Below are 26,387 nucleotides of genomic sequence, written 5' to 3'. Positions count from 1 at the left end.
GCATGTGCATTCTCAGCAACCATTAAATTTAGGAAGAAGCAAAAAACAAACATTACCCAAGATCAGTTTTGAACAAAGCTTACTGTCATGTCCTCATATAAGTTTACTATAGAAGGTTTCCTTGGAGTAACTGCTGAACAGGTGTCAGAGCAGAGAACCAAAGGGCTACTAACTTCCGGAGTTTTCCCTGCATTTCATTTGTGGGGTACCCCATGGAGTAAAAAAATTGCAGCACATTTGCTTGTCCCCATTTGGACTTAAGCTCAGGTCAGCTCGCTAGCACCTTTCAGAGGCATGTATCCTCTGTATCATATCATAGTAGGACTCTGGCTTCATGCAGTGGTAGCTGAATGGCGAGGGCCATGACCATAGTCTCAGCTGCCAGCATTTATAGGTATTGCTTAGATTGCAATATATGCCCATCATATGGACCTTATCTCGTGCAGTCCTCACAGTCCCATGCAGTTGTTAGCCCTTTTTTAGAGATGAGAGGTAAAGGAACTGTGGCCAAAATCTCATAGCTAGAGTGAGTGCTAGAGACAAGATTCTGACCCAGCTATCTGATGCCCAAAGCTTGGCAACATTGCTGATACGCTTTGGCGCCTCCCTTTGCAGCTGTTCTAGGTTGTCCAATCCCTTTTCTCCTATGTCCCTCTTTTTCTGTTAAAAACAGGGCTTGCTGTTGATTTCTTCTGTATTCATACATACTTTTTAACTAGTTTGATCCATTACTTTTTTGAGAAAGAAATGTGCTGAAATCTAGCTGTAACTGCATTGTGGTCAGATTTTCCTTTAATTTCTAACAGTTCTAGAAGAACTTTTTTTTTTTTTTTTTTTTTTAAATCTTGAAATGTTCTATGTGAAAGATCTTCAGTACTCTTTCTTCGTGGTTTGTTTTAGGTTTAACCATTTGTCTTCTGGGCTGTTTGCAGATTCTTTCACTTCCCTTAGTCCTCTTCAACTCATATGCCCTAGTTCTCAATTCTTACCAAGCCAATTACTCTCTCCCCTTTTTAAACAAATACATTGCAGCCCATTCCCTTTGCTCTCCTGAAATGAAAGTTAGAGATACTGTATCCTTAGACCCATGAGGATAATATATAAGAAATTATTAAAATGTGTTAGTGCTTAGGCATGAGTTCACAAAAAGATATAATAAAATAAGCAGGTGCTTACAGAGATACTGGATCACTATTAATACAACACCTGCAAATTTAGACTGGTAACAGCTGTGTTATACTAATGATTTTAAGACTTTGAGCAGTGATGTCATATGTGACAGGATTTTTTAAAATAGTGGACAGCTCTTAATTGAGTATACCCTTGATCCACACAGTCATTGCAATTCTTGCAAATTTCATTATAAATTAAAACCATACAAAAAATACTTTGTGGGAGGTGCCTGGCTGGCTTAGTCGGTAGAACATGCAGCTCTTAATCCTGAGGGTTGTGAATTCAAGCCCCGTGCTGAGCATAGAGCTTACTTAAAAATACACATATTTTTTGGTAATACAAAGTTGTTTCCAAGTGTTTGTACTGTACCCATTCTGATTATTTATTTGCTTTGTGCTGCATCCTTGCCAACATTTAGTATTACCTGACAATTTAATTTTTTTCAATGTATGGATATGGAATGCTATCCTAGTGACGATTTTATTTGCACTGTGACTGCTATAACTTTGAATGTCTTCATGTGTTTATGGGCCATCTGTGCTTTTCTGTCTGGTTTACGTGTTTGTTTCTTTTGCCTGTTTTTCTTTTGGGCTGTTTGTCTTTCATAATTGATTGTCAGGTTTTTTATATATTCTAAATGTGATTTTTTTGTTGTTAATGGTGGTTTTATGTCATTTTGTGGGTCCCACACACCACTGTAAATCATTGCCCTAGTAGTGTGCTCATAGTTGGTATGGATGTGTGTGTATTTACTTGGTAGAATTTTGTTTATTGAATTCTTCCCTCTATCATCAAATTTAATCTCTAATTTCTAATAGGTCTAAATGGAGGCTATCAAGATGAGTTGGTAGACCACCGTTTGACAGAAAGAGAATGGGCTGATGAATGGAAACATCTTGATCATGTACGACTCTTAACGGTGTATAATTTCCTATTACATTTAATTCTTAATATTACCAATAATAATGGAGTATATAAGCCTGAAGTGAACTTAACCAGAACCACAGTGTCTTTGCAGTAAAAAGTTGATTTATCAGGGTGCCTGGCTTGCTGAGTCAGTAGAGCATGCAACTCGATTTCAGGGTTGTGAGTTCAAGCCCCTCAAGTCCCATGTTGGGTGTAGAGCTTATTTAAAAAATAATAATAATAAAATAAAATAAATTTGATTTATCTGGTACTCCCCTAGCTAGAGAGCTAAGAGTAACTCCTAAACCTTTGTAGTGGGGTAATCACTTCAGGATATGACCAAGCAAAATCATAAAGGATAATGATTAAAAACAAGTTTGTGAGTTCAGGTCCCAGCATTGCCACTTCCTACCCTTGCGTGATGGGCAAGTTGTTTTTACAGTCTTGCCTTAATTTTTATACTGTAAAAAGTATAAAAGAATAAAAAAAGAATACTGTATTATTTAAATTCACAACAGGGACATCTGGATGGCTTAGCTGTTACGCATCTGCTTTAGCTCGGGTCATGATCCCAGAGTTACGGGATTGAGCCCCATGTCGGTCTCTCTCTCCTGTGTCCCCTGCTTGTGTTCCCTCTCTCACTGTCCCTCTCTGTCAAATAAATATAATCTTAAAAAAATAATAATAAATTCACAGCAGGATGGTTATAATATGTAAGGTGCTTATCACAGGATCTAGTGTGTATACAAATAAATGGTGCTTCTCCAAAAACAGATGAGAAGGTGGTTTCACCATAGTGTTGAAAGGACTATATTGTGGTGAAAGACTCTGGTTCCTTCAACTGGAAGAATCCAAAAAGTGTTACTTTCAAATTTAAAATTTTATTTATTTGACAGTGATAGACAGAAAGGAAACACAAGGTGTTTAAAAGCTGTTAAGGGGTGCCGGGGTGACTCACTCAGTTAAGTGTCCCTCTCTTGATTTTGATTTTGGCCCTGGTCATGATGTCAGGGTTGTGATACCAAGCCTCATGCTGGGGCTGTGCTAGGCATGGAGCCTGCTTAGGATCCCCCCTGCCCCCACTCCCCAATTAAATAAATAAGTAAAAAGAAGCTGTTAAGCATGGCTTTCATATGTAGGCTTGATATTGCTAAATCCGTAAGATACTGAAGCCTTCATTCTTTATAGATTACCAGTCCTTAATTTTCAGTATTGGTTATTTGAAAGTCCTAATCTTACTTCTACTTGATTTCCTCTCTGGCTTAGGCTCTGAATTGCATTATGGAAATGGTAGAGAAGACAAGGCGCTCCATGGCAGTTCTGCGGCGCTGTCAGGAATCTGATCGCGAAGAACTCAACTACTGGAAAAGACGATGTAACGAAAACACAGAGATGAGGAAGACAGGGAGCGAGTTGGTCTCCAGGCAGCACAGTCCTGGGAGCGCAGATTCTCTCAGCAATGGTAAGGGGGAAGAGTCTCACTTAAGACGGTAGGGAAGGTGGGATGCCCAGGTAGCTTAGTGGTTAAGTGCCTGTCTTTGGCTCAGCTCATGATCCCAGGCTCCTGGGATCAAGTCCCACATTGGGCTCCTTGCTCAGTGGGGAGAGCCTACTTCTCCCTTGCCTGCTCTGTCTGCTGCTTCCCCTGCTTGTGCTCGCTTGCGCTCTCTGACGCATAAATAAAATCTTTATTTAAAAAAAAAAAAAAAGACAGCAGGGAAGTCTTTTTGTATTTTCCTTTAAGGGAAGATGGTGCTACATTATAGAGTTAGAAAGGACCCAGGTGATGATGAAGAGTAAATAATAAAATATGTCAAGGATTCGGTACCTGGCATGTTCAAAAAATACTGTCTAACTCATGGATGATGAGAATATCTGTAATTTTGTTATTTTTAACTCTCCCTCTGCCTATGTGCTAAATGATGATCAAAGAAAGGTGGTTAAAAGTCACCTGGCTGAATGACCTAGGTACTCTCATGTACATCACATTTATTTTCAGTGGTAGCCCTGAAAATCTAAAAATGTTCTCCTCACCTTCTTTCCCTCCCACTCCCCATCCTGGAAAATACCATTTATTGACCTCTGTCTGGAGGCCTGTAGTTTGTTTTGTTTTTAAGATTCTATTTATTTGAGAGAGCCCAAGTACAGTGCGGGGAGGGACAGAGGGAGAGGGAGAAGCAGGCTCCCCACTGAGCAGAGAGCCTGGCCTAGGCCTCAATCCCAAGGACCCTGGGATCACGAACCGAGCCAAAGGCAGTTACTTAACTGTCTGAGTCACCCCGGTGCCCCTGGAGGCCTTTATCAAAAGTGTTACTATACCAAGGTAGGTTGTCCCATCTTGCCTCTTCTCAGCCTGAAGCAGCAGAGATACAACTCTTCTCTTAATCCAGGGTACATGCAGGATGCCGCAGCTTTTTCCTCAAAAGTGCTCTATCACATTCATCTAATAACTGAAAATGTTGCCCTCTCTAAAGACAGCTATATGAGGGGCCATCTGTGATTAGACTTTTTTCCACCCACCCACTATAAGCTCCCTCTTTTCACAAGGAAGAATGAATCTCTTATTATGACAGATCTAGCATGTTCCACAGACAACACCTGTTAGTCTAAAAAAAAAATTTAAAAGACGAAGACTTTGATAACCCAAGGACCACACTCCCCAACCCTCCCACCAATCTTTTAAAAAAAGAGAGAGAGAGAAACCCTCTCCATCTGAACCCTCAGAAATAGTCCCCATCACAACTTGCAGAAGCATCTATAATTTACCATTCAAATCCAAACCTTTCCCCAGGCAGTCTGCTTGTGTTTAGGTGAGCAGCATAGAGTACAGGGTGAGCTGTGGTCCTGAGCTAGCTCTTCTCTAGCCCCCGTGGCAGGTCTTCCTGGGGGTTCTGTGTTACCCTCTGTTCATCTGTTTCAGTCTTCATTTATGCATAGTATACATATTTTGTTTTTATTTATTTATTTGACAGACCGAGATCACAAGTAGGCACAGAGGCAGGCAGAGAGAGAGAGGAAGAGAAGAGAAGCAGGCTCCCTGCTGACCAAAGAGCCCGATTCAGGGCTTGATCCCAGGACCCTGGGATCATGACCTGAGCTGAAGGCAGAGGCCCAACCCACTGAGCCATCCAGGCGCCCCATATTTTGTATTTTTATGTTACTGTTTATTTCTCTTCTATCGTGTTCATTGCAGTGTAGACAGAAGACATCGTTCATGTCCTCAGTAATCATGCAATTCAAAATGTGGACTAGAGCCATTCCAGAAACAGTTTGTTACTGGACCATGGTCCTACAAGGGGCCTGCCACAGCGTGTACTGGGTGCTGTTTACTTACTTTGGCAAGAGCCCTCTACCTTAAGCAGTGTGCTTAGAGACATGGTGGTTGTGCAGTCTGGCCTAAGTTCACTGTCTCTTTATGGGACTTTGTGGTTTGCAGAGTAGCATTTGGAACAGCACTGTTCTACACTTGGCAGTGTTCTTGGCATAGCACACAGACGTACCAGTGACTTTTAAATAATTAGATAATTCGTGGTTTGTGGGTGTTTTTAGCTTTTTTTGGTAATTCATGTTTTAAATGTTTGGGTTATGCAGAAACCACTTGTGGATTATTTAAGTGTTTAGTATTTAAGTATTTTGGTGATTCTCAGAGAAATGGACTAGAGACTGGATAGCATGATTACTTTCCCCATTTAAAATAATGAAATAAAGGTTCCCTCTATCTGAACATTGGTGATTTAGGATATTTTCAGGGTTAAATTTGGTTCAGACAACAAGGGATATATTTTGGAATTTTATTTAAGGTTGCATAAATAAGTAGGAAAAGCATAAGGAAACAGAAGAAAGTGATCATAGAGATCAAGAGAATGGTTTTCTCTGGGGGTTTGGGGTGGAGGCTGTGAGTGATGGAGAGTACAGAGTGAGCACTCATTGTCTTTACCAGCTCTTCTGAGGACAGGATTGTAGGTCTGACTAGCATTTGAACAGCACTGTGGCTTAACTATTACTCATCTCTTGGGGATTTGGGGTTGCTGGAAGTGTCTGTCTTGACCAGAAGGTTTATGGATGTTCACTTTATAGTTTTTTCAGCAAACCGTGCATTAGTATTTTTATGAACTTGTTAGTCATATAATCCCAAATCAGATGAGTTTCAGAAACCATGAGCAGACAGTGAAGATCGTGTAGTTACTGAAAAAGTAAAAAAAAAAAAAAAATTATCCAGAACTGAAAGGCAGTTCCAATTTGAACCAGTCTACGAATTAAAACAACACTGTGGAAGAAGCAGATATCAGTATCATGAAAGTTAGAAGACAGCTCTGAAGGAAAGTCATTTTAACTTAGAATTCTGTGTTAGACTTGGGGCTCCTGGGTGTTGCAGTCAGTTGAACATCTGACTCGGTTCGGCTGGGCTGGGTCTCAGTCATGGTATCAAGCCCCACTGTGGGGCTCTGCACTGGGCATGGAATCTTGAGATTCTCCTTCTCCCTCTGCCACTCCTTCCCAGTTTCAAGGACACCCTCTCTTTCTGTCTCTAAAATAACTGAATAGATCTTTTCAAAAATTCTGTACTAGACCAAAACCATTAAATGTTTGATTAACAAACTGCAGTTCTTCAAAAAATGTACTCCATCATCAAAATGATGACTCAGTTGGTTAGGCGTCGGGTTCTTGGTTTAATCTCAGGTCATCATCTCATGGGCCCTGAGATTGAGCCCCATGTCGGGCTTTGTGCTCAATGGAGAGTCTGCTTGATGGTTCTCTCCCTCTGCCCCTCTTCCCACTCGTGTGCACTTGCTCTCTCTTTATAAATAAATGTTTTTTTAAAATGTACCTCTGTATTGCCCTTTCTCATGGTATCTACCACAGTTGAGTAGGATGTACCCTAAAAGAGGGAAGTAAATCAGAGTGAAAGACATGGAATTTATTAAACAGGACCCATCTTAAATCGGAAGGAGGGCTACCTGCCTGGCTCAGTTGGTTAAGCAGCTGCCTCCAGCTGAGGTCATGATCTCAGGGTCCTGGGATGGAATCCCAAGTCTGGCTCCCTGCTCAGCGGTTAGTCTGCTTCTCCCTCTCCCTCTGTGATCTCTTGCTCTCTCTTTCAAATAAATAAAAAATCATTAAAAAAAAAAGAGAGAGAGAGAGAATGGAAGGAAATCCCTAACCTGGTGATGAGGGAGGGTCGTAATCCCTCAGGGTTTAGCAAACCTTAGAAGGTTGGAATAGCCTGAAAACTTGCTGGAGATTTCAAGAACATGAAATTTTAAAATATTTATACAATAGAAAGAGAAGTTGAGGTTGAATGAGAAATAATTACATGAGAAATTTAGCACCTGACTAAACAAGGCAGTTATTAACCCTTAAAGGCTAGGCGCCTGGGTGGCTCAGTTGGTTGAGCGACTGCCTTCAGCTCAGGTCATCATCCGTGAGTCCCAGGATCGAGTCCCACATTGGGCTCCCAGCTCCATGGGGAGTCTCCTTCTCCCTCTGACCTTCTCCCTTCTCATGCGTGAACGTGCTCTCTCTCTCTCAAATACATAAAATCTAAAAAAAAAATAAAAATGGGATCAGGAAGATACAAAGATTCACAGAATCTGAAACACATGACTCAGCTGTGATAAGCATTTACATTCAGTACTGTGAATGTTGACTACTAGTGTAACACAAGTTGAGTATCTCTGTCTGAGGGAATGGAAGGGGAAGAAATTGTGAATGCATCTGGGGTGACATGGGGGTGGCGGTTAAAAGAGAGTGAAATGGCTGGTCAGTTAGTAATGCCCACAGTGGAAAAATCAGGATGTAGCAATACCAGAAGAAAGTTTACCAGTGTTACAGTAGAGAATACATAAGATCGACAGAGAGGTGGTCCTCCCAGTATGGTTTTGAAGACTTCACTTAAGAACCCTAGATTCTAAATCAGGCACTTTTCTTGAGTGGTTAGTCCTAGGTGCCCATTAGATCCATGCCCTGGCCCCATGATAAGATTCTGATTTAATTGAACTGAGATGGGACCTGGGCTTCCAGAGTTGAGACCATTGCTTTATATATCCCAAAATAGTCTCATGGGGTCATCATCATTTTTTAGTTGAAATTACATGGCTCATTGTAGAAAATACAGAAACTTAGAAAAAAATTTATTAGCTTCTCATCTCACTCTGAAGAATTTTGAAATATATCTGAGAATCATGTTATAGCTTTGTATTATTTCTTAGAAAATGTAAGTTTATATTAAGCCTGTTCTCACATCATTAAAGATTTTACAAATATAATTTCAATAACTGTACAACATTCTACCTTAATTTCTTTATTCCATTTTTGCTGTTGAACATTATCTTTTTTTTTGCTTGTTTTATTTTTGTTCTTCAGCGAGTAAAGCAGTATTTAAAATCTTTATAGGTAACAATTTTTCAAACGTCTTGCATCTTTCCCTTAGGATATATATTCTTAGCTATACAATTAATAGGTTGTGAATATAATCATTTTTGTTCATTTGATCTTGGGTTTTGTTTTTTTGTTTTTTCCCCCAACCCACCTAGGTTTGTTTTGATGGATGAGAGAGCTAATATTTATGGAATTAAATTTATCACTTCGTTTTATAGTTTGTTCCTTGACCTAGATCCCCATCTAGTGTACAACAAATACATCTGTATTGTATTCAAGACTGTGTGTTTGGGTATTAGCTATCTAACTTAAAATTTCCCAAGTTGTTTAAAGTTTCCTACCAGCAAATAATGAGTACCCATCCTTTAGATACTGAAATGATGTAATTATCTGATACTCCATTTTGTTAAATACTTCAGTTTTCTTCATTGATCTTTCTATATTAGTTAATAAGTTTAGTAACAGTAGTTTATCTGGGCTCTTACTGTGTTCTAGCCAGTGTTAAACCTTTCACATGTGCTTTCAAAGCTGTTGAGTTACAAGAACTGCTATTACATTCTTTGATAGATGGCAAAACTGAGGCTTAAATAAATTAAAAATTTGGCCAAAAGTGGTCTCATTATTAGTAAACCAGGATTGTTAAGTATGGTGTTCCAGAACCAGCACATACTCTTTAAGCCATTAAGTTCTGCCACTTCCCACAATATCAAACTTTCAGTTATTACAGCTTTAATATGTGTTTTAATATCTGGTCATGTTAGACCCACTTTTTTTCCTTGGGTATTTTAATTTGTTCTCTAAAATAAGATTCTTTTAAATGGATTACAGTGTAAAAACGGTGAGCAATATGGAAACCTATAAATAGTGAAAATCCTGCTGTCACTGCACTTTTTCTTTCCTGCTCCCCAAGGCTCACTTATTAGCAAATTAGTCTATTCTTACAGAATTTTCTATACATATACTTAACATTTTTCCTAATTTTTTATTTTGAAGTTTATCAAGCACATAAAAATGTTAAAAGAGCACACATTTATACTGTACCTACATTCACCTTGTTTTTCACATTTTGCCCTATTGGCTTTACCCCATTATGGGTGGGTAGCTAGGTGGGTACACTCTCCCCCAAACCATTATGACAGTCATCTGTAAATGTTTCGTTCTATTTCTCCTAAGAACCAGAGCATTCTCCTATATAACCACTGTACCAATTCATAGCCCATTTCTAACCAGTTTTTTGCATTATCTGTCTTGCCATTGATTACAGTAGCCTCTGAGACTCTATTTTTCTTATTGAACCAGCTAAAAATCCTAATTTCTGTTCCTTTCTGGATTAAAGGTATAAAAACAGTTACTCTGGCTTCTGGAAGTACCATGAAAATGTCTCTAGTTTCCAGCTGTGTTCTGAGTAAGTGGAGAAATTCCTTTGGGGTCAAATGCCTCTTACCTTTTACATCTGTCAGTGAAATAAAATACTGGGGACTGCGCAGATGCAAAAGATACGACCAAGGCATATGATAACTGAAACGAAGTGGTTTTTTCTTGGTTGGTCAGACATGACTTCCCCCACATCCCCACAAGTAAACAAGTGTTTCTTCTATCATTTAATACCAATGGTAGCTTCTCTACATGCTCAAACCTTTTTTCTCACTGGTTTTCCTTACTTAAGATTCCACTGAAATTGATCCACTACCCTCTTTAGCTTCTGTCACATTGATTCTTCTGATTCTAGATTTTTCCCTATATTTGTTTCATGAGTCTCATCCTTGAGTCTCTAGGTGTTAGACAAATGGCTCCGTGAATCAGGAACCTCACCCTCGTTGAAGAGAGCCCTTCTCTTTGCTTTTTATTGACAGTACTAGCACTTCCTAGAGAGTCCAATGTCACAGAAAGTATTAGTATTATCAGTATTTTAAACCTATGGGGTCCTTGCTTGGGTTGATGAAAATGTTCCGAGAACTAGATGGTGAGGATGGTTGTACAATATTGTGTATGTACTAAATGTCAATGAGTTACACACTTTAAAATGGTAATTTTAGAGGTGCCTGGGTGGCTCAGTGGGTTAAAGCCTCTGCCTTCTGCTCAGGTCATGATCTCAGGATCCTAGGATCATGCCCCGCATCGGGCGCTCTGCTCAGCGGGGAGCCTGCTTCCTCCTCTCTCTGCCTGCCTCTGCCTACTTGTGATCTCTCTCTGTCAAATAAATAAATAAAAATTTTATTTGTATTTTACATGATTTTTAAAAGCCTCATTTTCCCCTCCTAGCTCTCCAGGGAATATAGAAGTAGGTTCTTTGTGCTGATAGCTCCTGGAATACGAGAGATTCCCTCCCTTTCCCAGACCAGTTTAAATCCAGTTGCCAGGCATTCTCAGAAGTAGCCATTTTATAAAGCTGGCAAACATTTCATGCCACGCTGCCCCCTCCTCCCATACTGACTGTTCCCTGATTCCTCTTTGCTCCATGGATGGTGAGTATTGAGAGCATAAAATCTGCTTTTCAGATCAGCCTCAGTGTAAATCATAAGGAAATGAGGAAGTCTATTGGGATTGACTAATTAAAAAAAAACTCAATAGACCCACTTCTTACAAAGTATTGTATCTTAAAATCACAATAAACATAGTTTGTGTGTGTTTGTGTGCGCGCGCCTGTAAAACCCTTCACGCTTACGCCCTTCCAAGCAACCCTCGGGTGCCTCTTTGGGGTATATTTGAAATGCACTGTTCCAGATCAGAGTAGTTTCTTTACTGCTTCGCTTTTTATTTGTTTATAAGCATTTTAGGAAGTTTTAAAAGAAGTCTCCTTGGGCGCCTGGGTGGCTCAGTGGGTTAAGCCGCTGCCTTCGGCTCAGGTCATGATCTCAGGGTCCTGGGATCGAGTCCCGCATCGGGCTCTCTGCTCAGCAGGGAGCCTGCTTCCTCCTCTCTCTCTCTCTCTCTGCCTGCCTCTCTGCCTACTTGTGATCTCTCTCTGTCAAATAAATAAATAAAATCTTTTAAAAAAAAAACATTAAAAAAAAAATAAAAATAAAAAATAAAAAAAATTAAAAAAAAAGAAGCCTCCTTAAATCACATGTAAAGCTCAGAGTTGCCCCGCCCAAAAAAATCCAGAGTTGCTAAGAAGCAAAAGCTACGTTCTCTGACATGTCTTCAGAACAGTTGATGGAGACCTGTACATGATGGGATGGTTAAATTGGATAGGGATACCCACACACATCTGTTCACTTAAGTACCTGTCAATAGCTGTATTTACATTTTGGGGAGTATCTTAAAATACATACATGGTTATAGGGAAACAATAAGGGCATACAGATAAAAGAAGAAAGTGAAGATCACTTTTAATCTCACTTTTTTTAATTGAAATACTGTTACTCTTTGAGGTGCGCGTGTGTGTGTGTTTTAGAACTAAACATTAACTGTACTTTGTATAATCTTGATTTTATTCCTTACCAGAATGTTCGTTGCACTAAATGAAGATATATCTTTGAATCTTTCTAAGAGACGAGAGAGAGGTTTTAACTCCTAGTGAATTTTTCATTAAAATTTTCCATAAAAATAAAGCATGTTGGTTATAGACCGCTTCTAACCCTGTTCTATTTATTCCTTCTGTAGATTCGCAGCGAGAATTCAACAGTAGGCCAGGAACAGGATACGTACCTGTGGAGTTTTGGAAAAAAACTGGTACGTATTTGTCTGCTGCTAGGTCGCACATACTCACTAATTTGTGTGAGCTTGGAGTGCATGTTCCGGGGAAACGTGGTTGGCTCATAACTTTCTCCTCAGAACTCTAGGCTCCTGCCTTTCCCTTTCCAACTTTCACATACACCTAGACTGTGTCTCATGTCACTTTGCAGGTCAAGAGTTAGGAATGACTTCCTATAGTCCACTTAAGTCCCTTGCATACCCTTCTGCTGGGTCATCCTTAGGCATTAAATAACCAACTTTTCCTTCCCTATTTATATGCCTTATTTCTGAGGATGTAGCTCGGTTCATTTCTGCCTGTTATCTTCACTCGAATCTACACACATTCTGTTCACACACGATCACATTTGGTTCATTCGGGCCTTAAAACAGGTCTCCACTCTTCCTTTCACCCTCATTGTTCCCAGATTTGTCAAGACTGTTCTGCATGGGCCTCATTTTCTAGAAGACTAAAAGGAGGGTGGGTCTGCCTCTTGTGGTAAGATAGTGGGTGAAACTAACCTCACGTTCCTAATTCTATCCTTGTCCAGACATGACTTCTCTTCCTTCTAGACTCCCTTTTCCAGGATCTTTTTTTTGTAGTCCAGTATAGTTTTTTCCTTAAGATAAAATTTACTTCTGCAAAAGTTAATGCTTGTCCTTCATAAAGATTCTTTAGGGAGCATCAAGATCATCATTAAAAACAAACGGACAAAAGGTGTGAACAAATTATGAGAAATACAAATAAGCATACTGCAGAATGTTTATTCGACTGGCAGTGTAGGAAAATGTAAGATAAAGCAGCCCTGATCAATTAGCCCCGAGTGTCTTTATTGACGTATATTTGTTGACCTGTTTTTAGGGGACCTTGCTAATGACTCTGAATAATTCATTAGTGGTTTATATATGAAAGTATTAGGTATGACCAACCTTGAGTATGTGCAGAGCTTTTTAAGATTTTATTTTACTTTTTATTAAAGATTTTATTCATTCATTAGGGTACGAGAGAGAGCATGTGCCAGAGGGTAGAGGGAGAAGCAGGCTCCCCACTATGCTGGAAACCTGACATGGGGCTCAGTCCCAGAACCCTGGGACCATGACCTGAGCCACCTAGGCGCTCCAGGATTTTATTTTTAGTGTGGGGCTTGAATTCACAACCCTAAGGTCAAGAGTTGACAGCCTATTGACTGAGCCAGAGTAGATGCAAATTCTTACAATCTTTCCTGTTTCATGCCTTTGAATTCTTCCTCTCAAAAGCATATAATCCAGACTTAGCCACACAGATTGTTTAAAAAACAAAAATATGTATAAAGATAACCATTTTTAGTATATTCTGTGTGAATTTATAGGGTGACACCACAAAGTATTATTTTACCATTAAAAATAATTTGGAGGGGCGCCTGGGTGGCTCAGTGGGTTAAAGCCTCTGCCTTTGGCTCAGGTCATGATCTCATGGGTTGTGGGATCAAGCCCTGAGACAAGTACACAACTCAGTGGGGAGCCTGCTTGAAGATTCTCTCCCTCTGCCGTTCTCCCTCTTCACGCTGTCTCTCTCAAATAAGCCTTAAAAAAATAATAATTTGGGAAACTATAGCAGCTTGGGAAAATCTTTGTAGTTGGAAATGGGGAAAGCTTTATTACCAAGAAGTGGAATAGGATTACAGGAAATGAAGAAAGCAGTTGTTAAGGTAGAGAGAAATACTACCATGCATAAGATCTCCTTGATAACTAGTGATTTCCTGCTTGGGAGGTACCATTGGTTAACTATGGTTAAGAGCCAAACTTTGGTGTTGAAATGGCTGGATTTGAGTCCTTCCTCTGCTGTGGTGTTGTCTGCAGCCTTCAGTGACTTAGCAAGGTAGTTATTCAAACTGTCACTCTTGCTGATTGACCCTTAATTTGAAAGGATAAGATATATGTCAGGGAGTTACTATGTTGATCAGGACACCTCTCTGGAAAACAATAAGAGGCTTATGAAGGGTAGCAGTGGTGGGTCACAGTGAACCTGTGTAGGTACCAAGAGTAAAGGAAGCATGGAGTTCACTGTCAAGTCAGCTCAGCAGCATCCTTGTCCTTCGGAGTGAAAACAGCTTTTCTTAAAGGCTGGAGTGATAAGATGAAAAGACGTAGGATGGCATCCTAGAATACATTATTTAGATCTTCTTTGAGCCTAGGCCATGTGAAAGAACCAAGCCATAAAGGAGACTTAGGTTTTCGGGTTTTCTAGTCTTGTGGGCCCAAAAAGGTGGTCACTCACATTAGGTCTTGGAGATGAGACTCAACACATGGTGTATGCCATTTGGAGTGTCCATTCTTTAGAAACCAAGCAGGATGGTGATGATGGGAGGAAGTGATCAGGAACAAAGTGGGGTAATATCAGTTGTAGACAAGGCTTTGGAAGCTCAGGCTCCTGGCATGCCCAAATCTGTACCCCATGTTGCTCTGTTGTTCAGTCTTCTATACCTAACTGCCTCCTGGCCATTTGTACCTGGATGTCCCAGAGGCACTTAAGTCTTCTCACTTGTCTACATGGCATTTTGCTTAGTACCTACCTGTTCCGTTTCATAGCATTATCTCTTCACCTTCACCTCCAGACCCTTAGGTGCTGCCAGCCTCATCCTGTCTCATCCTTTCCTCTGGGCCACTTGGACCTACCTGAATTCAGAGTCGCTTCTGTCAGCTGGATTTCTACTGCCCCAGCATCTTGCAGACCGTCTCTGCCTTCAGGCCTTCCTCTGTACATAGAACCCTCCAGGAGTTCATGTTTTCTTTAGAAGAAAAGCCAAAGTCCCTAGCATGGGTTGCAGGACTTTGCAGATACCATTTCCACCTACCATCTCAACCAAGACGCATTTTCTTGATCTCCCTGCCACTTGTAGAGCTGACCACTTTTCTCCTTGGAACTCTATCTCTTGTACTGACATCTGTTATGGATCCCAAGCCACCTATGTACTTTGATCACAAGCAGTTAGGTGAAAAGGACGATGTCCTAGTCCCCTCGGTATCCCCAGCCCTTAGCATAGTGCCTCCCACCATCTCCACACCCAACAAATGAGTACATAAACAGACAAGTGAGTATAAGAACAAAAGTGAATGTGTATGTCATATGTTAAACCTTCTGTATTTTTGGAAAAGTCCTCTTGTTCAGCTCTGTGCCTTCTTGCAAGTGGTAGGGAGTGGGAGGGAAAAGATTTCTCGGCCAGTTGATTTTACTGTCACTTTCTTCTAGAAGAAGCTGTGAATAAGGTGAAAATTCAGGCCATGTCAGAAGTACAGAAAGCCGTTGCTGAGGCAGAGCAAAAAGCCTTTGAAGTGATTGCAACGGAGAGGGCTCGGATGGAGCAAACCATAGCGGATGTCAAACGACAGGCTGCGGAAGATGCCTTCCTCGTCATAAATGAGCAGGAAGAGTCAACAGAGGTCAGAGTTCTGTTACCCCTGGGGGCCGGGGAATTGGGCAAGAAGGGTGGTGCGGTGGTGGCCAGGGCTGAGGCAGCTGCAGTCACCGAGCCCACTGTTTCCTTAAGGGCAGGAAGACAAAAAGGGCAGCTCTTTTTTTTTTTTTTTAAAGATTTTATTTATTTATCAGAGAGAGAGAGGGAGAGAGCGAGCACAGGCAGACAGAATGACAGGCAGAGGCAGAGGCAGAGGGAGAAGCAAGGCTCCCTGCCGAGCAAGGAGCCCGATGTGGGACTCGATCCCAGGACACTGGGATCATAACCTGAGCCAAAGGCAGCTGCTTAACCAACTGAGCCACCCAGGCGTCCCAAGGGCAGCTCTTGAACGAGATAATCATTTTATCTATCAAGTACCAGAAGAATTTTGTTTCTTAGTTGTTAATATCCTTATATAAAGCAGCTCATTGTGTCAGTTTCAATTTTGAAAACTCACCCTAAGGACAGAGTTTGTGGGTTTACATAATTATGATGACCACCTTTGACTAGTGGGCTCTCCATGAGCAGGAAACACAGAGTTAAGTGCATGTTGCCTCTTTGATCTTCACAGTGATCCTGTGAGGTAGGTATTGTTGGGTTCCAACTTTACAAAGAGGAAACTGTGGCTTAAGGAATTTCACTGATGGAATCCCCTAGTGCTGAAGCCAGGGTAGGGGTAAGGAGATGCAGGGCCCTATAGCATTTGGTCTGTTTATAGGTCTTTGAGGGATTGAACTGACAGATCAGGCAGACATGCCCACCTCTCCAAGACCCAGGGCCCAGCACACAGTTTGTTTCTACGCAGGACACTTGTACCAGTGAGGACGAAAGTAAAACTGAAAAGAAAAAAGCAGATGACAACATCGTTAACCGTCCTTTGGAATATAAAAAAGTTTTACTGTAATTTTCCTTTCCGTTATTTTCCAGCTTTGAGATAAACTTTATGTCCTGAAACAAGCCTATTTCTGAAAGGAGGCAGATCCATGTACCAGTTAAGACATAAAGAACTTGGGGTTTTTTGTTGGTTCTGTTTAAACAGCAGAAATGTTGCTGTCTCACTTTGTGTAAATGACACCCTGTGGTATAGTAGTGCCAGGCCTGGCAGGTGAAGAGGAACATGCCTGGTGAAGAGGATATGGGAAAGTTCCTCATTGTAGCACCCCAACAAGGCTCTGAATTGTGGGGAAATAGTTCCATTGACCCTCTTGTTTTTGAGCACTGACCTCTGTGTTTCTGTTGTTCGTATTTAATTGTCTGTCTGTAGCCATCCGCATCTACATCAGTATCCATTCATATTTACCTGTTTTTATATCTGTTTATCTTCAACTGCATCTGCCTCCAAAAAAGGAGGGGAACGTTTTGGCTAAAAGCATGAGTTCTGGATCTAGACTGTGCAGTTTAAATCCCAGCTCTCCATTTATAGCATTGTTCTGTGAAGGTCCTGTCATTTTATTTATTTATTTATTTATTAAAGATTTTATTTATTTATTTGACAGAGAGAGATCACAAGTAGGCAGAGAGAGAGAGAGAGAGGAGGAAGCAGGCTCCCCGCTGAGCAGAGAGCCCAATGCGGGACTCGATCCGAGGACCCTGAGATCATGACCTGAGCCGAAGGCAGCGGCTTAACCCACTGAGCCACCCAGGCGCCCGGTCCTGTCATTTTAAACAGTGCACAAAGTGACCTGCCAGTGAGGCACACACCGGCACCCATCCCAGCAAACACTTTCCACAATGGGAGCGGGATAGAAGCTGTGGGTTAGTTTGCATTGGGCCAGAAAGGACGAATTCGCTTTATTTTCATCCGGAAAAATACTGTATGAAGTCCAGCAGGCCATTTCTGGGGCTTCTTCTGAGAAGTGGTGGGGTATAACGGACGGAGCCTAGAACGGGAGGTTAGGAGCCCTAAGTTCTAGTCCCGCTTCCCCCCACACTGGCAGCATTCCCTATGGACTCCTGTTTCCTTCACTGTATAGCGAGTGTGTAGCAGCCCCTGTCCTGCTGGTCTCACTGTTTTTACAAAATATAATGAGATCGAGATTGTAGTTGTGGAAGTGTTTTTAAATGGCATTGTACTGTGTAGACAAAGGATTTTGTTAACGGTGTAAAACCATATGTATATAAGCTGGGGCATCTCCTGCTCTTACCAAACAGTGGCCTCTTCTGAGGCCAGACTCCACGAGTCTCCCCTGTAGTGCCTCAGGCAGAGGGATGGAGTGAGGGGTCCCCTCATGTCTGCCGCGGGGCACCTGATGCTCTAAGCCTGGATTTCCTTGCCAGCCTAATGGGCTAGCAGTTGATTATAAGATGGAGAGTCATTGCTCCTTTGGGCCAGCTTCGCAGTAAGGTCAAGGGGCCCTGGGAAGGGTCCCAGGGGTTTTGACAAGTCCCAGGCCATTTTGATATAGGTAATCCCCAAGGCACACTTACAGAGTACAGGTATCCCTCACTTTTTTTTTTTTTAAGATTTTATTAATTTATTTGACAGCACAGATAGGCAGAATGGCAGGGAGAGGGAGAAACAGACTTCCCGGGAGTAGGGAGCCTGATGCGGGACTCAATCCCAGGATCCCGGCATCATGATCCTGGGAACTGCTCAACCAACTGAGCCACCCAAGCGCCCCATCCCTCACTTTTTGAAAGTTCACATTATGCCTTTGCTTTTACAAGAGGCCTATGTTAGTACCTATTCTCACTTCCTGAAAGAAATCTGAAGAGGCTTTTCATAATGAGAAAAGGCAAAAAACAAAAATAGCGTTCAGCATTCGTTATGCAGAGAGCCCAGCACATGCCCTGATCAGCAAGACTGGCCCCACCAAGCTCATTCCCCGGAACTCCACTCTCCACAGCCGGCTGTGAGAGCTTTGAACTGGGTCTGTGAGCATCTGTGTTCTATCTCAATTTATTTTATGCACCCATTAGCAAAATGTGTCTTAAGGAAAAGCCTAAGAGAAGTTATTTTTTGGGTCTGGGAACGCTCAAAATTTTTCCATATAAATTAATGCTAATTGTTTCTCCACTTCACACCATTTCAGCTTATGAAAGGTTTCATAGGAAGGTTCCACTTCCGGGGCGCCTGGGTGGCTCAGTGGTTTAAAGCCTCTGCCTTCAGCTCAGGTCATGATCTCAGGGTCCTGGGATCGAGTCCCGCATCGGGCTCTCTGCTTGGCAGGGAGCCTGCTTCCTCCTCTCTCTGCCTTCCTCTCTGCCTACTTCTGATCTGTCTCTGTCAAAGGAATAAATAAAATCTTTAAAAAAAAAAAAGGAAGGTTCCACTTCGAGATAGCAGGGGACCCTGTAATAATGGCAGGGACTGATGATCTGTGCTTAACAGAGGAAATTCTAGAATCCCCATCCTGACTTTCCTAGCCAGTAAAACTCAGAAGGTTTATAACCTTCTCCTGCTAGCTACAGAGGACTGTTCGACCATATGTGTTGTTCCAGCCTTGCAAAGTGCTGGTCTGAAGCATGACCACAACAATAATACACCTTTTGCCTTGTATCTTGGCAAAAACCTCATGGCTGTCGGGAAAAAAAGACAACAGCAAAAATAATAATTACAAATATATAATGGCAGCCAAGGTGAGAGCACTCGTGGTTTACTACTCTGTCCTGGTTTGAGATGCTCTTGCAGGCTTGGTCAGAGGGAGCGGAGGCTCTCCCATTGAGCTGGGGCTGACCACAGGGTGACACATTGGCCTGTGTTTCCATGGCGGCCGCATGTAGGCAGTAACCCCCTGATTTCTTCCCCACAATGTTCTGCCAAAGCACCATTTGGATTCAGCCTGTCAGACTGAAAGGTATGACATTCTCTGGAGTGTAGTTTGCTTGAGGATCCATAAATGCATCCTGGGAAAGTTGTCTGCTCTATATTCTGGTCCACTGGTGTTGGTGCTGGGCAAGTTTGGACAGTCCCTAGGCTATATTTCCTGAGAACTCTGTTGTGTTGGAAGAGAGTCTGTGATCCTTTGTAAACTCTTCAGAGCTGAACGTGTACCTTGAGTGGAGTAGAGTCAGGGGGTTCAGCTGCCCGGCTTTGCATAACCGTCATTTTTACAGCATTAACTACATCTCTGCCTGCTGGCTCTCAGTATCCCATCTGCAAAAGGTGGGCTAGATGGCCCCAAGCACCTGTCTCTTGTTTTATACTTGAGCAAGTTTCCAGATTTCATCAGGGACAGTGTCTTTCTTCCCTGAGGGGATTATGGAGTGGTCGGGCCAGGCTTCTGATGGGCTTCTACCATTCTGGAGATGCTGTGGGGGGGACGGGAGGCCAGCTGGTGCTCCGGTCCTTCCTGACACCTCAGGAAACCCCGTCTCTTCCTGGTAGTCATTTGGCCAGTACCAGAGGCTTTTTCTCTACTGACTGGCTCCTGGGGACCTCAGGGGCAGGCTCTCGTGGAGTCCTCGGGAGCCTAGAGACTAACAGGGGGCAGGTGCTGGGAGCTGCGCCGAGTGGCAGCCTCCTTCATGCTGCTGCCCTGGTTGACTGGGGGAAGCGCAGGGCTGTCTGTTCACAACCGGCCTGCTGCCGCTTTCACAGGACTGCTCCTCCCTGCTCACCCAAGTCTCACTGGCGCCCACCTTCTGTCACAGTCAGTGCTTTTCCTTTCCATGCTCTCCCTGCCTCACCCACTGGCCCCCCAAGTTTCTGCTAAAGCCCAGCAGTACCTACCCCTTCCTTGGCGAGTGCAGAGAGTAGCAGCAGAACTTCCAGGGCACGGAGTTCTGAGTGCTGGGGGGCTCCCTTACACAAGCCTGGAGCGGTCCTCTGACCCCCAGTCCACCTGTGATGAGACGGGACTGAAAGGAGAACGGGTACAGAAGTTGCACAACTGCCTGCACCCCTGTGCCCTGACGGGTGACCTTTGTAAAGGCTCGGTGTTGTCGGTGGAAGCAGTCGAGATCATTCCTCTGTTGAAATCAAGAGAGAAAACGTGATCACACACACGTGTGCATGTGTTGTGTCAGGAACCCTGGGACAGAGTTTATTTGGTCACTGAGGGTTAAATAGGAGTCAGAACAACGAGTAGTTGCCTTTGGCAGGAGGGGAGACCTACCGCCACCCTTCCCTGGCACCCTTCGTCTTGCCGTCCTGCCAACCCATGGCGGGCAGTTCGCCTCTTTTTACTGACGAAGGAAATTCAGAGAAGTGTGTGTGTCTGCCACGCGTCAGCAAAGAGCAGTTGAAGTAGGACAAGCCCAGGTGTATGTAGTTCCAAATGCCACGCTCTCCCCACACAAGATCCAAGCAACTAACCCTTGCCTGTGTCTTGCAGAACTGCTGGAACTGTGGCCGCAAAGCCAGTGAGACCTGCAGCGGCTGCAACATCGCACGCTACTGCGGCTCTTTCTGCCAGCACAAGGACTGGGAGCGGCACCACCGCCTCTGTGGCCAGAACCTGCACGGCCAGAGTCCCCACAGCCAGGGCCGGCCACTGCTTCCTGGAGGGAGGGGCTCGTCAGCCCGGTCCGCCGACTGCAGCGTGCCCAGCCCGGCTCTGGACAAGACCTCGGCCACCACCTCCCGCTCCTCATCGCCCGCCTCTGTGACAGCCATCGACACCAACGGACTCTGAGCCCAGACTTCCTCCCTCTGATGACCTCACGGCACAGCAGAACATGGCACAGGGGGCCTGGCCGTTTGAACCAGTGCAATTAGCTGTCGGGTCATCAGCAAAAAGCAAAGTGGAGGCAGGAAGAGTGCAAGCCCAGCAGACACTGCTCCACGGCCTCTCCAGACACTTAACCCCAGTTTCCTGTCTGCGTCCTCGGGGAAGCTAGCGTGCCGTTCTCTCTGCACACGGGCAGCTGGCCAGAGCTGCTGCCTCCTTCCTGGGCTTCCGGGTTGGTTCCTGTCCCAGCTGAAACTGGCATGGCCGGCCCCTTTTCAGCGTAGACCACCAGCTCCCTTGCTTGCCTCTTGAGGCAGCAGAGACTGTCAAATGTGCCCCACCAGGCTGGAGGCAGCTCGCCCCATGCACTGCCTCCCTGCCCACCACCCTGCAGCAGAGGCCTGGAGGCTGACAGCAGGCAGTGGAGGAGATCCCCTCTGTCGGGGTAGCTCCTTTAGCCCCGCCTCCACCCTCAGCAGATGCCACTGATGAGCCCCACTAGGACTTGGGCCAGCAAAAGCAGCACTCAGGACTCTCTCCTCGACCCTGCTGTTCAGACTTGTTAAGATGATCAGAAATCACAGGAAAAAAAGTCACCATTTCACTAAAAGCACCCATAATAATGAAAAACAAATAAAACTTCCTTCAAGCATCACAGATCATTTTGGACAAGATTTTCCGACCTGGCTTGCTACTTTAGTTTGGGACCTGTTTGTTTCCTCTCTCACTTGATTTTGCTTATGCAGAAAATAGTTTCCAGCGCATGGATTGGTCTGCGGGAGAATGAGACTCCGTTGTGGATAGTCTGTTCTCTCTGAGCATGTTGGCCAAACTAGTATCGTCAAATCATTGAATGGATGATCTGTTGGAAATGCAGAACCCTTTGTCACCGCTTGGCTGTTTGCGCAGTCGTCTTGTTCTGTGTCCCTTTATCTGAGGCCATGCGTGTCCAGATCACTGTGTGGATTTTCTTCTCATGGTCTGTGGGTGGCCCCTTTGAAGCTATGGTTGTCCCATAGGATATGATTTGTTGTGGCTAGGGCTTGCCTCAGCAGTCAAGGCCTGGTCACATCTCAGCAGCCTTCCTGGACCTGAAAGAATTTTTCAAACCTCATCCATAATGCATATTACGTCAACTTATTATCAGGCATACAATCTCAGTTATCTATTTGATAACTTCCCTCTTTGAGCTAAGAAAAGTTCTGTGAAAGGTGACAGCCATTTTGAGAGAGGCTCACCAATTTTTCTTCCCATCATCAGGGAGTTTCCCAGATGTTTACCACCTGTACCCCTCCTAAAATACTAGGAACCGCCACACATATTTTTCCCTGCCATTTGCATTTTATTGGCAGCCCAGTGACCCTGATGCTCTCTCTGTTCACATCCAGGCCTCCAGCACCCTCTTGCCCCAAGGAATCAGTTGGGGTGAGTTGGTTGGCCCTACTCCGGCTGGCCCATGAAGCCTGGCTTTAGGTGGCTCCCTTCTGTGTGCTGACCAGGGTGAAATCAAACGTCTCCGTCTATCAAGGAAAAGGGATCGGCATAGTAGCGTTGTCCTCACATACACCTATAGCTTACTGTGAGAACTTTTAAGTCCCTAATTTAATTTACCTAAGGATTTTCTGTCTTACAGAGAAACTCACGCAAGGCACCTTTAAAATACCTGGATTTCTATTGCATAAAGTAAGCTATACCCAGAGAATGAATGATGTTACTTTATTGTGGAATTCCTTAAACTGCAGCAATGGGTGGGGCCTCCTGACTTCCGACAGGAATGAAATGAGGACCCCAGGCAGGACTTATCTGCATTTCTTTCCATTAAAACCTGGGATGTCCCATGAGAAGGTGACGGAGCCTGTAAATCAGAGCAGGAGGTCATCTCGTGGCGCCCGCTGGATCTCCCCCCAGTTCTCTCTCTTCAATGGCAAGATGCACACCTGGGCAGGTCCTTTACATCGTCCGTGGCCACACGACTACCTGGGCTAGCTCACATTTTTCCTGGATGGAATAAAGAGCCAAAACCAATAGCCTCTTCATGAGGGCTCAGTGTCAGTGTCTCTAGCCAGGGTTTCACTTCGGTGTGCAGCTCCTAGCTGACCGTCGGGGGCTGCGGCTGTAATGACCGCTAGGTCGCAGGGTTCCTGTGGTGCTATTCTGGACTCCTTTGCTCATGCGCTGCCCAGAGGCCAAGCTGAATAGCTAGGCAGTAGCCCACACTGTAGTGCAGTTCTCAGACTTCTTGCTATTAATTTTTGGTCACTTTCACATGTAGGTTGTTAGGGCATTTCTATAGATGTAAGGAATCCCGTTCTTCCTCCTCTCTGAAGTTTTCCTGTTCTCTGATTGGGAAAAGGAGGGGCACTGTCTCGGCGCGGAGCAGGGAGAGGGTTGAAGGGGTGGCAGTGAGTCTAGCTTCCCACTTGGTTTGCACTGTTCATCCCAGCTCCCACGTTCGGAGTACAGGTTCAGGCTTCGCACTTCCATGTCGTTAGACTTCAAATGTCTTGATATAATCAGGCTGCTTAGAGGACCAGCTTTGATAGGTAATATTTGTGGGGGTGGGGAGGCAAAAGACCAAGAAGATCAAGACTGAAGGTCTCGTCAGGGCAGCCCCAGGCTCTTTTATATTACTGTAAAAATGAAAAGCAATGTGACACGTGCCTACCCACCCATCAGAGCACATCTGCAGATCGAGGCCAGTGCTCAGCACTGCCCACTGAGGGACACTGAGGAGTGATGGGACTTGACTGTCCTCTGTGTGCAAGGAATGGTTGCAGAAACCAGAGAAGGTTGAGGTGGCCAAACTGGGAGCCATCTTTAAATGTTCTGAGGGATACTTGAGGTCTGGAACTTCATACCCTCCGTCCTCCTTTGGGTCCCCACCACCGGCATCACGCCTGACTCTGTTCAGTGGTGAAAATGGACTCTGGAAGAAGTTGGTTAATTACACCCGCTCAGGAATAGGCAGCCCATCCTATGAGTTGTGTACGTGGGACTTGCACTTTGGAGGGTGCTTGTAGCTCCGGGGGTGGACATCCAGCAGCTGTGCTCAGGTACAGTCCTGTGACCCTGAGGTCACGGAGCCCATGAATCTTGGACAGTGCTGAGTCCTACATATCTTAGTAGATCTGAGTCTGGAAACCAGACGCATCTACCCAGCGCAGGTCATGCCGTGCTGGCTGCAGTGCGGACATCCTTTGCCCAGTCTGGGTCTGTTCGTCCACCAGGAGCTCCTTGCTTCCTGGTGTCAGCATGTGCTGCTTCAGCCTCTAGACAGAAAATCTACACTGTACTCCGTGTGGCCTTGTTCCAAAGTCAGATTGATCCCTAGGGCTGCCATCTGCTTGCAGAGGGTGTCGACCTTGTTCTGGTAGTCGAAGCAAGTGAAAATGAAGGTTCAGCAGCACTATTGGAATTACTCAGTAGTGAGTTCTTCAGAATGAAAGTATAAATAATGACCAGGTAGCTATTTGTCCTGGAAACTGTAGAAGGGATTACAGATTGAATAAATCACTGAAAATAGAATACATCTTCAAAGCCGCCTTCAGAACTGGTGTCAGAACCAGGTCAGTAGACCAAGCCAACTTAGATCTGGGGGGGGTGGGGGTTTGGTTTGGTTTTCGGTTTTTGGTTTTTGGGGTTTTTTTAAGTTATTTGCAGAGAACTGGGTGGTGGCATGTTTGAACCAAATGTAAGAAAAGCCAGAGGGACCTGGACTGTTCCAGCATGGACCAGAGGGCCGGCTTGTGTAGGGTGGGGGTGGGGGGCTGGGTGAGCTGCTGAATGGGGTCCTTCCAGCTCTGAGTGTCTAGTTCTTGTGAAACCAAAACATTGATTGATGACCTGCCTCTGCCCATGTGCGTCGACATGCTCATTTCCAAAGATGATGGTGCAGGTGACCTTTTCCATCGCGAGCCGGGAGGAGGTTAGGAGGCCTGAGGGTGGACCCTGCATCCCCCTTGCCCTCACGTTCCCAGAAATGGCACTTGCCCTCGAGATCCCATCTGGTCCGGCCCACAGCTGCCCAGTGTACACTCATTGATGCTTATACCAAATAGGGCGTGTGTGGCTGGCGGCTGGCAGAGGCAGCCCCGTCCCTCCATTGGAGTTGGCGGAGAGAAGCAGCAATAAGCATTAGGTGAATGATTGAAAGTGCTCTTTGGCTCAGCAGCCTTCCGTCCACTTTCACGGCTTTCCAAGTTCCTGATGAAGCTACAAAAGCTCCATCCATAAAAGAAAGCCAGTAATGTAAATAAATAGAAAACTATGCCTCCGAGCATGGTTTTAAGGGGGGATGATGAATGTGAAAGCACCCACAGGATGCGGTAGTCTGGTTTCTCTGTGCTTTGTCGTTTCACTCAGATAGGAATTTTTGTTACTTAACTCTGTGCATAACTTATTTAATGTACTGTATAAATGAACCAAAACTGTTAAATATGTATTTAGTTTGTTCTACTTAAAAGTAGTCAATAAAAAGGCTATATTCCTTTTCTGACTCGGGCTGCACCGGGGTGGGGAGGGAAGGGGGCCTGCACACGGGGTATCACTGCACCGGCCTGCTTCCTCCTTTTGGGGTGGTACCTCCAGGAGTTTGTGCCGCGGCCTAAAGAGCACCCAGGCGAGTGGAAGCTGGAGGTACTGCTGAGGAGCTGGTTCCAGCTGCTAGGCCTCTGGGAAGCCAGCGGGAGCCCTCTGTGCCTGTGGTCAAGGGCAGCAGCAGCTTCCAGACACTCCTACTTCTTCTCTTCACTGTTAAGTGATCTTCCAATACAGAAAATAAACTACAGAAAGTGCAAATAGGGTAGTGGACTTGTAGATACTTTCTAGTAGCTCTTAACGTATTTTCTTTTTCTTCTTTTTTTTTTCTTTTTTTTTTTTTTTTAGGATTTTTATTTATTTGAGAGAGAGCATGAACGAGGAGAAGGTCAGAGGGAGAAGCAGACTCCCCATGGAGCTGGGAGCCCAATGTGGGACTCAATCCCGGGACTCCGGGATCATGACCTAGGCCGAAGGCAGTCGTCTCAACCAACTGAGCCACCCAGGCGTCCCTTAACGTATTTTCTTAGAAATTTTTAACATACCTGGACTTGGGATTATTCATTCCTGTTCTTTTACACGGATGTTAAGGCACATGAGTTCACTGTGGCCTGCACGTTTACTTACTTAGTGGTTGTATGGTTTAATTGAGGCTTTAATTTTAACTCTTCAC

The 26,387-nt window shown here is 44.2% G+C and overlaps 1 protein-coding gene across 4 annotated transcripts in view; it reads left to right on the top strand.

Annotated features, from left to right (window-relative positions):
- CBFA2T2 (CBFA2/RUNX1 partner transcriptional co-repressor 2) overlaps window positions 1–25,666 on the top strand; it is a 161,763-nt gene extending 136,097 nt beyond the window's left edge. For 2 of the 4 annotated variants that reach the window (XM_032350947.1, XM_032350949.1), the window contains exons 7-11: window positions 1,992–2,077; window positions 3,346–3,541; window positions 12,064–12,132; window positions 15,362–15,552; window positions 20,843–25,666. In XM_032350947.1, the coding sequence (XP_032206838.1) occupies window positions 1,992–2,077; window positions 3,346–3,541; window positions 12,064–12,132; window positions 15,362–15,552; window positions 20,843–21,142 (842 nt within the window). In that variant the 3' untranslated portion in view covers window positions 21,143–25,666. Of the gene's footprint in view, window positions 1–1,991; window positions 2,078–3,345; window positions 3,542–9,793; window positions 9,863–12,063; window positions 12,133–15,361; window positions 15,553–20,842 lie in introns of all 4 variants that reach the window. The other 2 variants (XM_032350950.1, XM_032350948.1) reach the window with 2 other exon arrangements.
- The last annotated feature ends 721 nt before the right edge of the window (window positions 25,667–26,387 follow it).

Source organism: Mustela erminea, chromosome 7, assembly GCF_009829155.1.
Source record: "Mustela erminea isolate mMusErm1 chromosome 7, mMusErm1.Pri, whole genome shotgun sequence".
NCBI lineage: Eukaryota > Metazoa > Chordata > Mammalia > Carnivora > Mustelidae > Mustela > Mustela erminea.
This window is presented reverse-complemented; position numbering and strand designations above follow the sequence as displayed.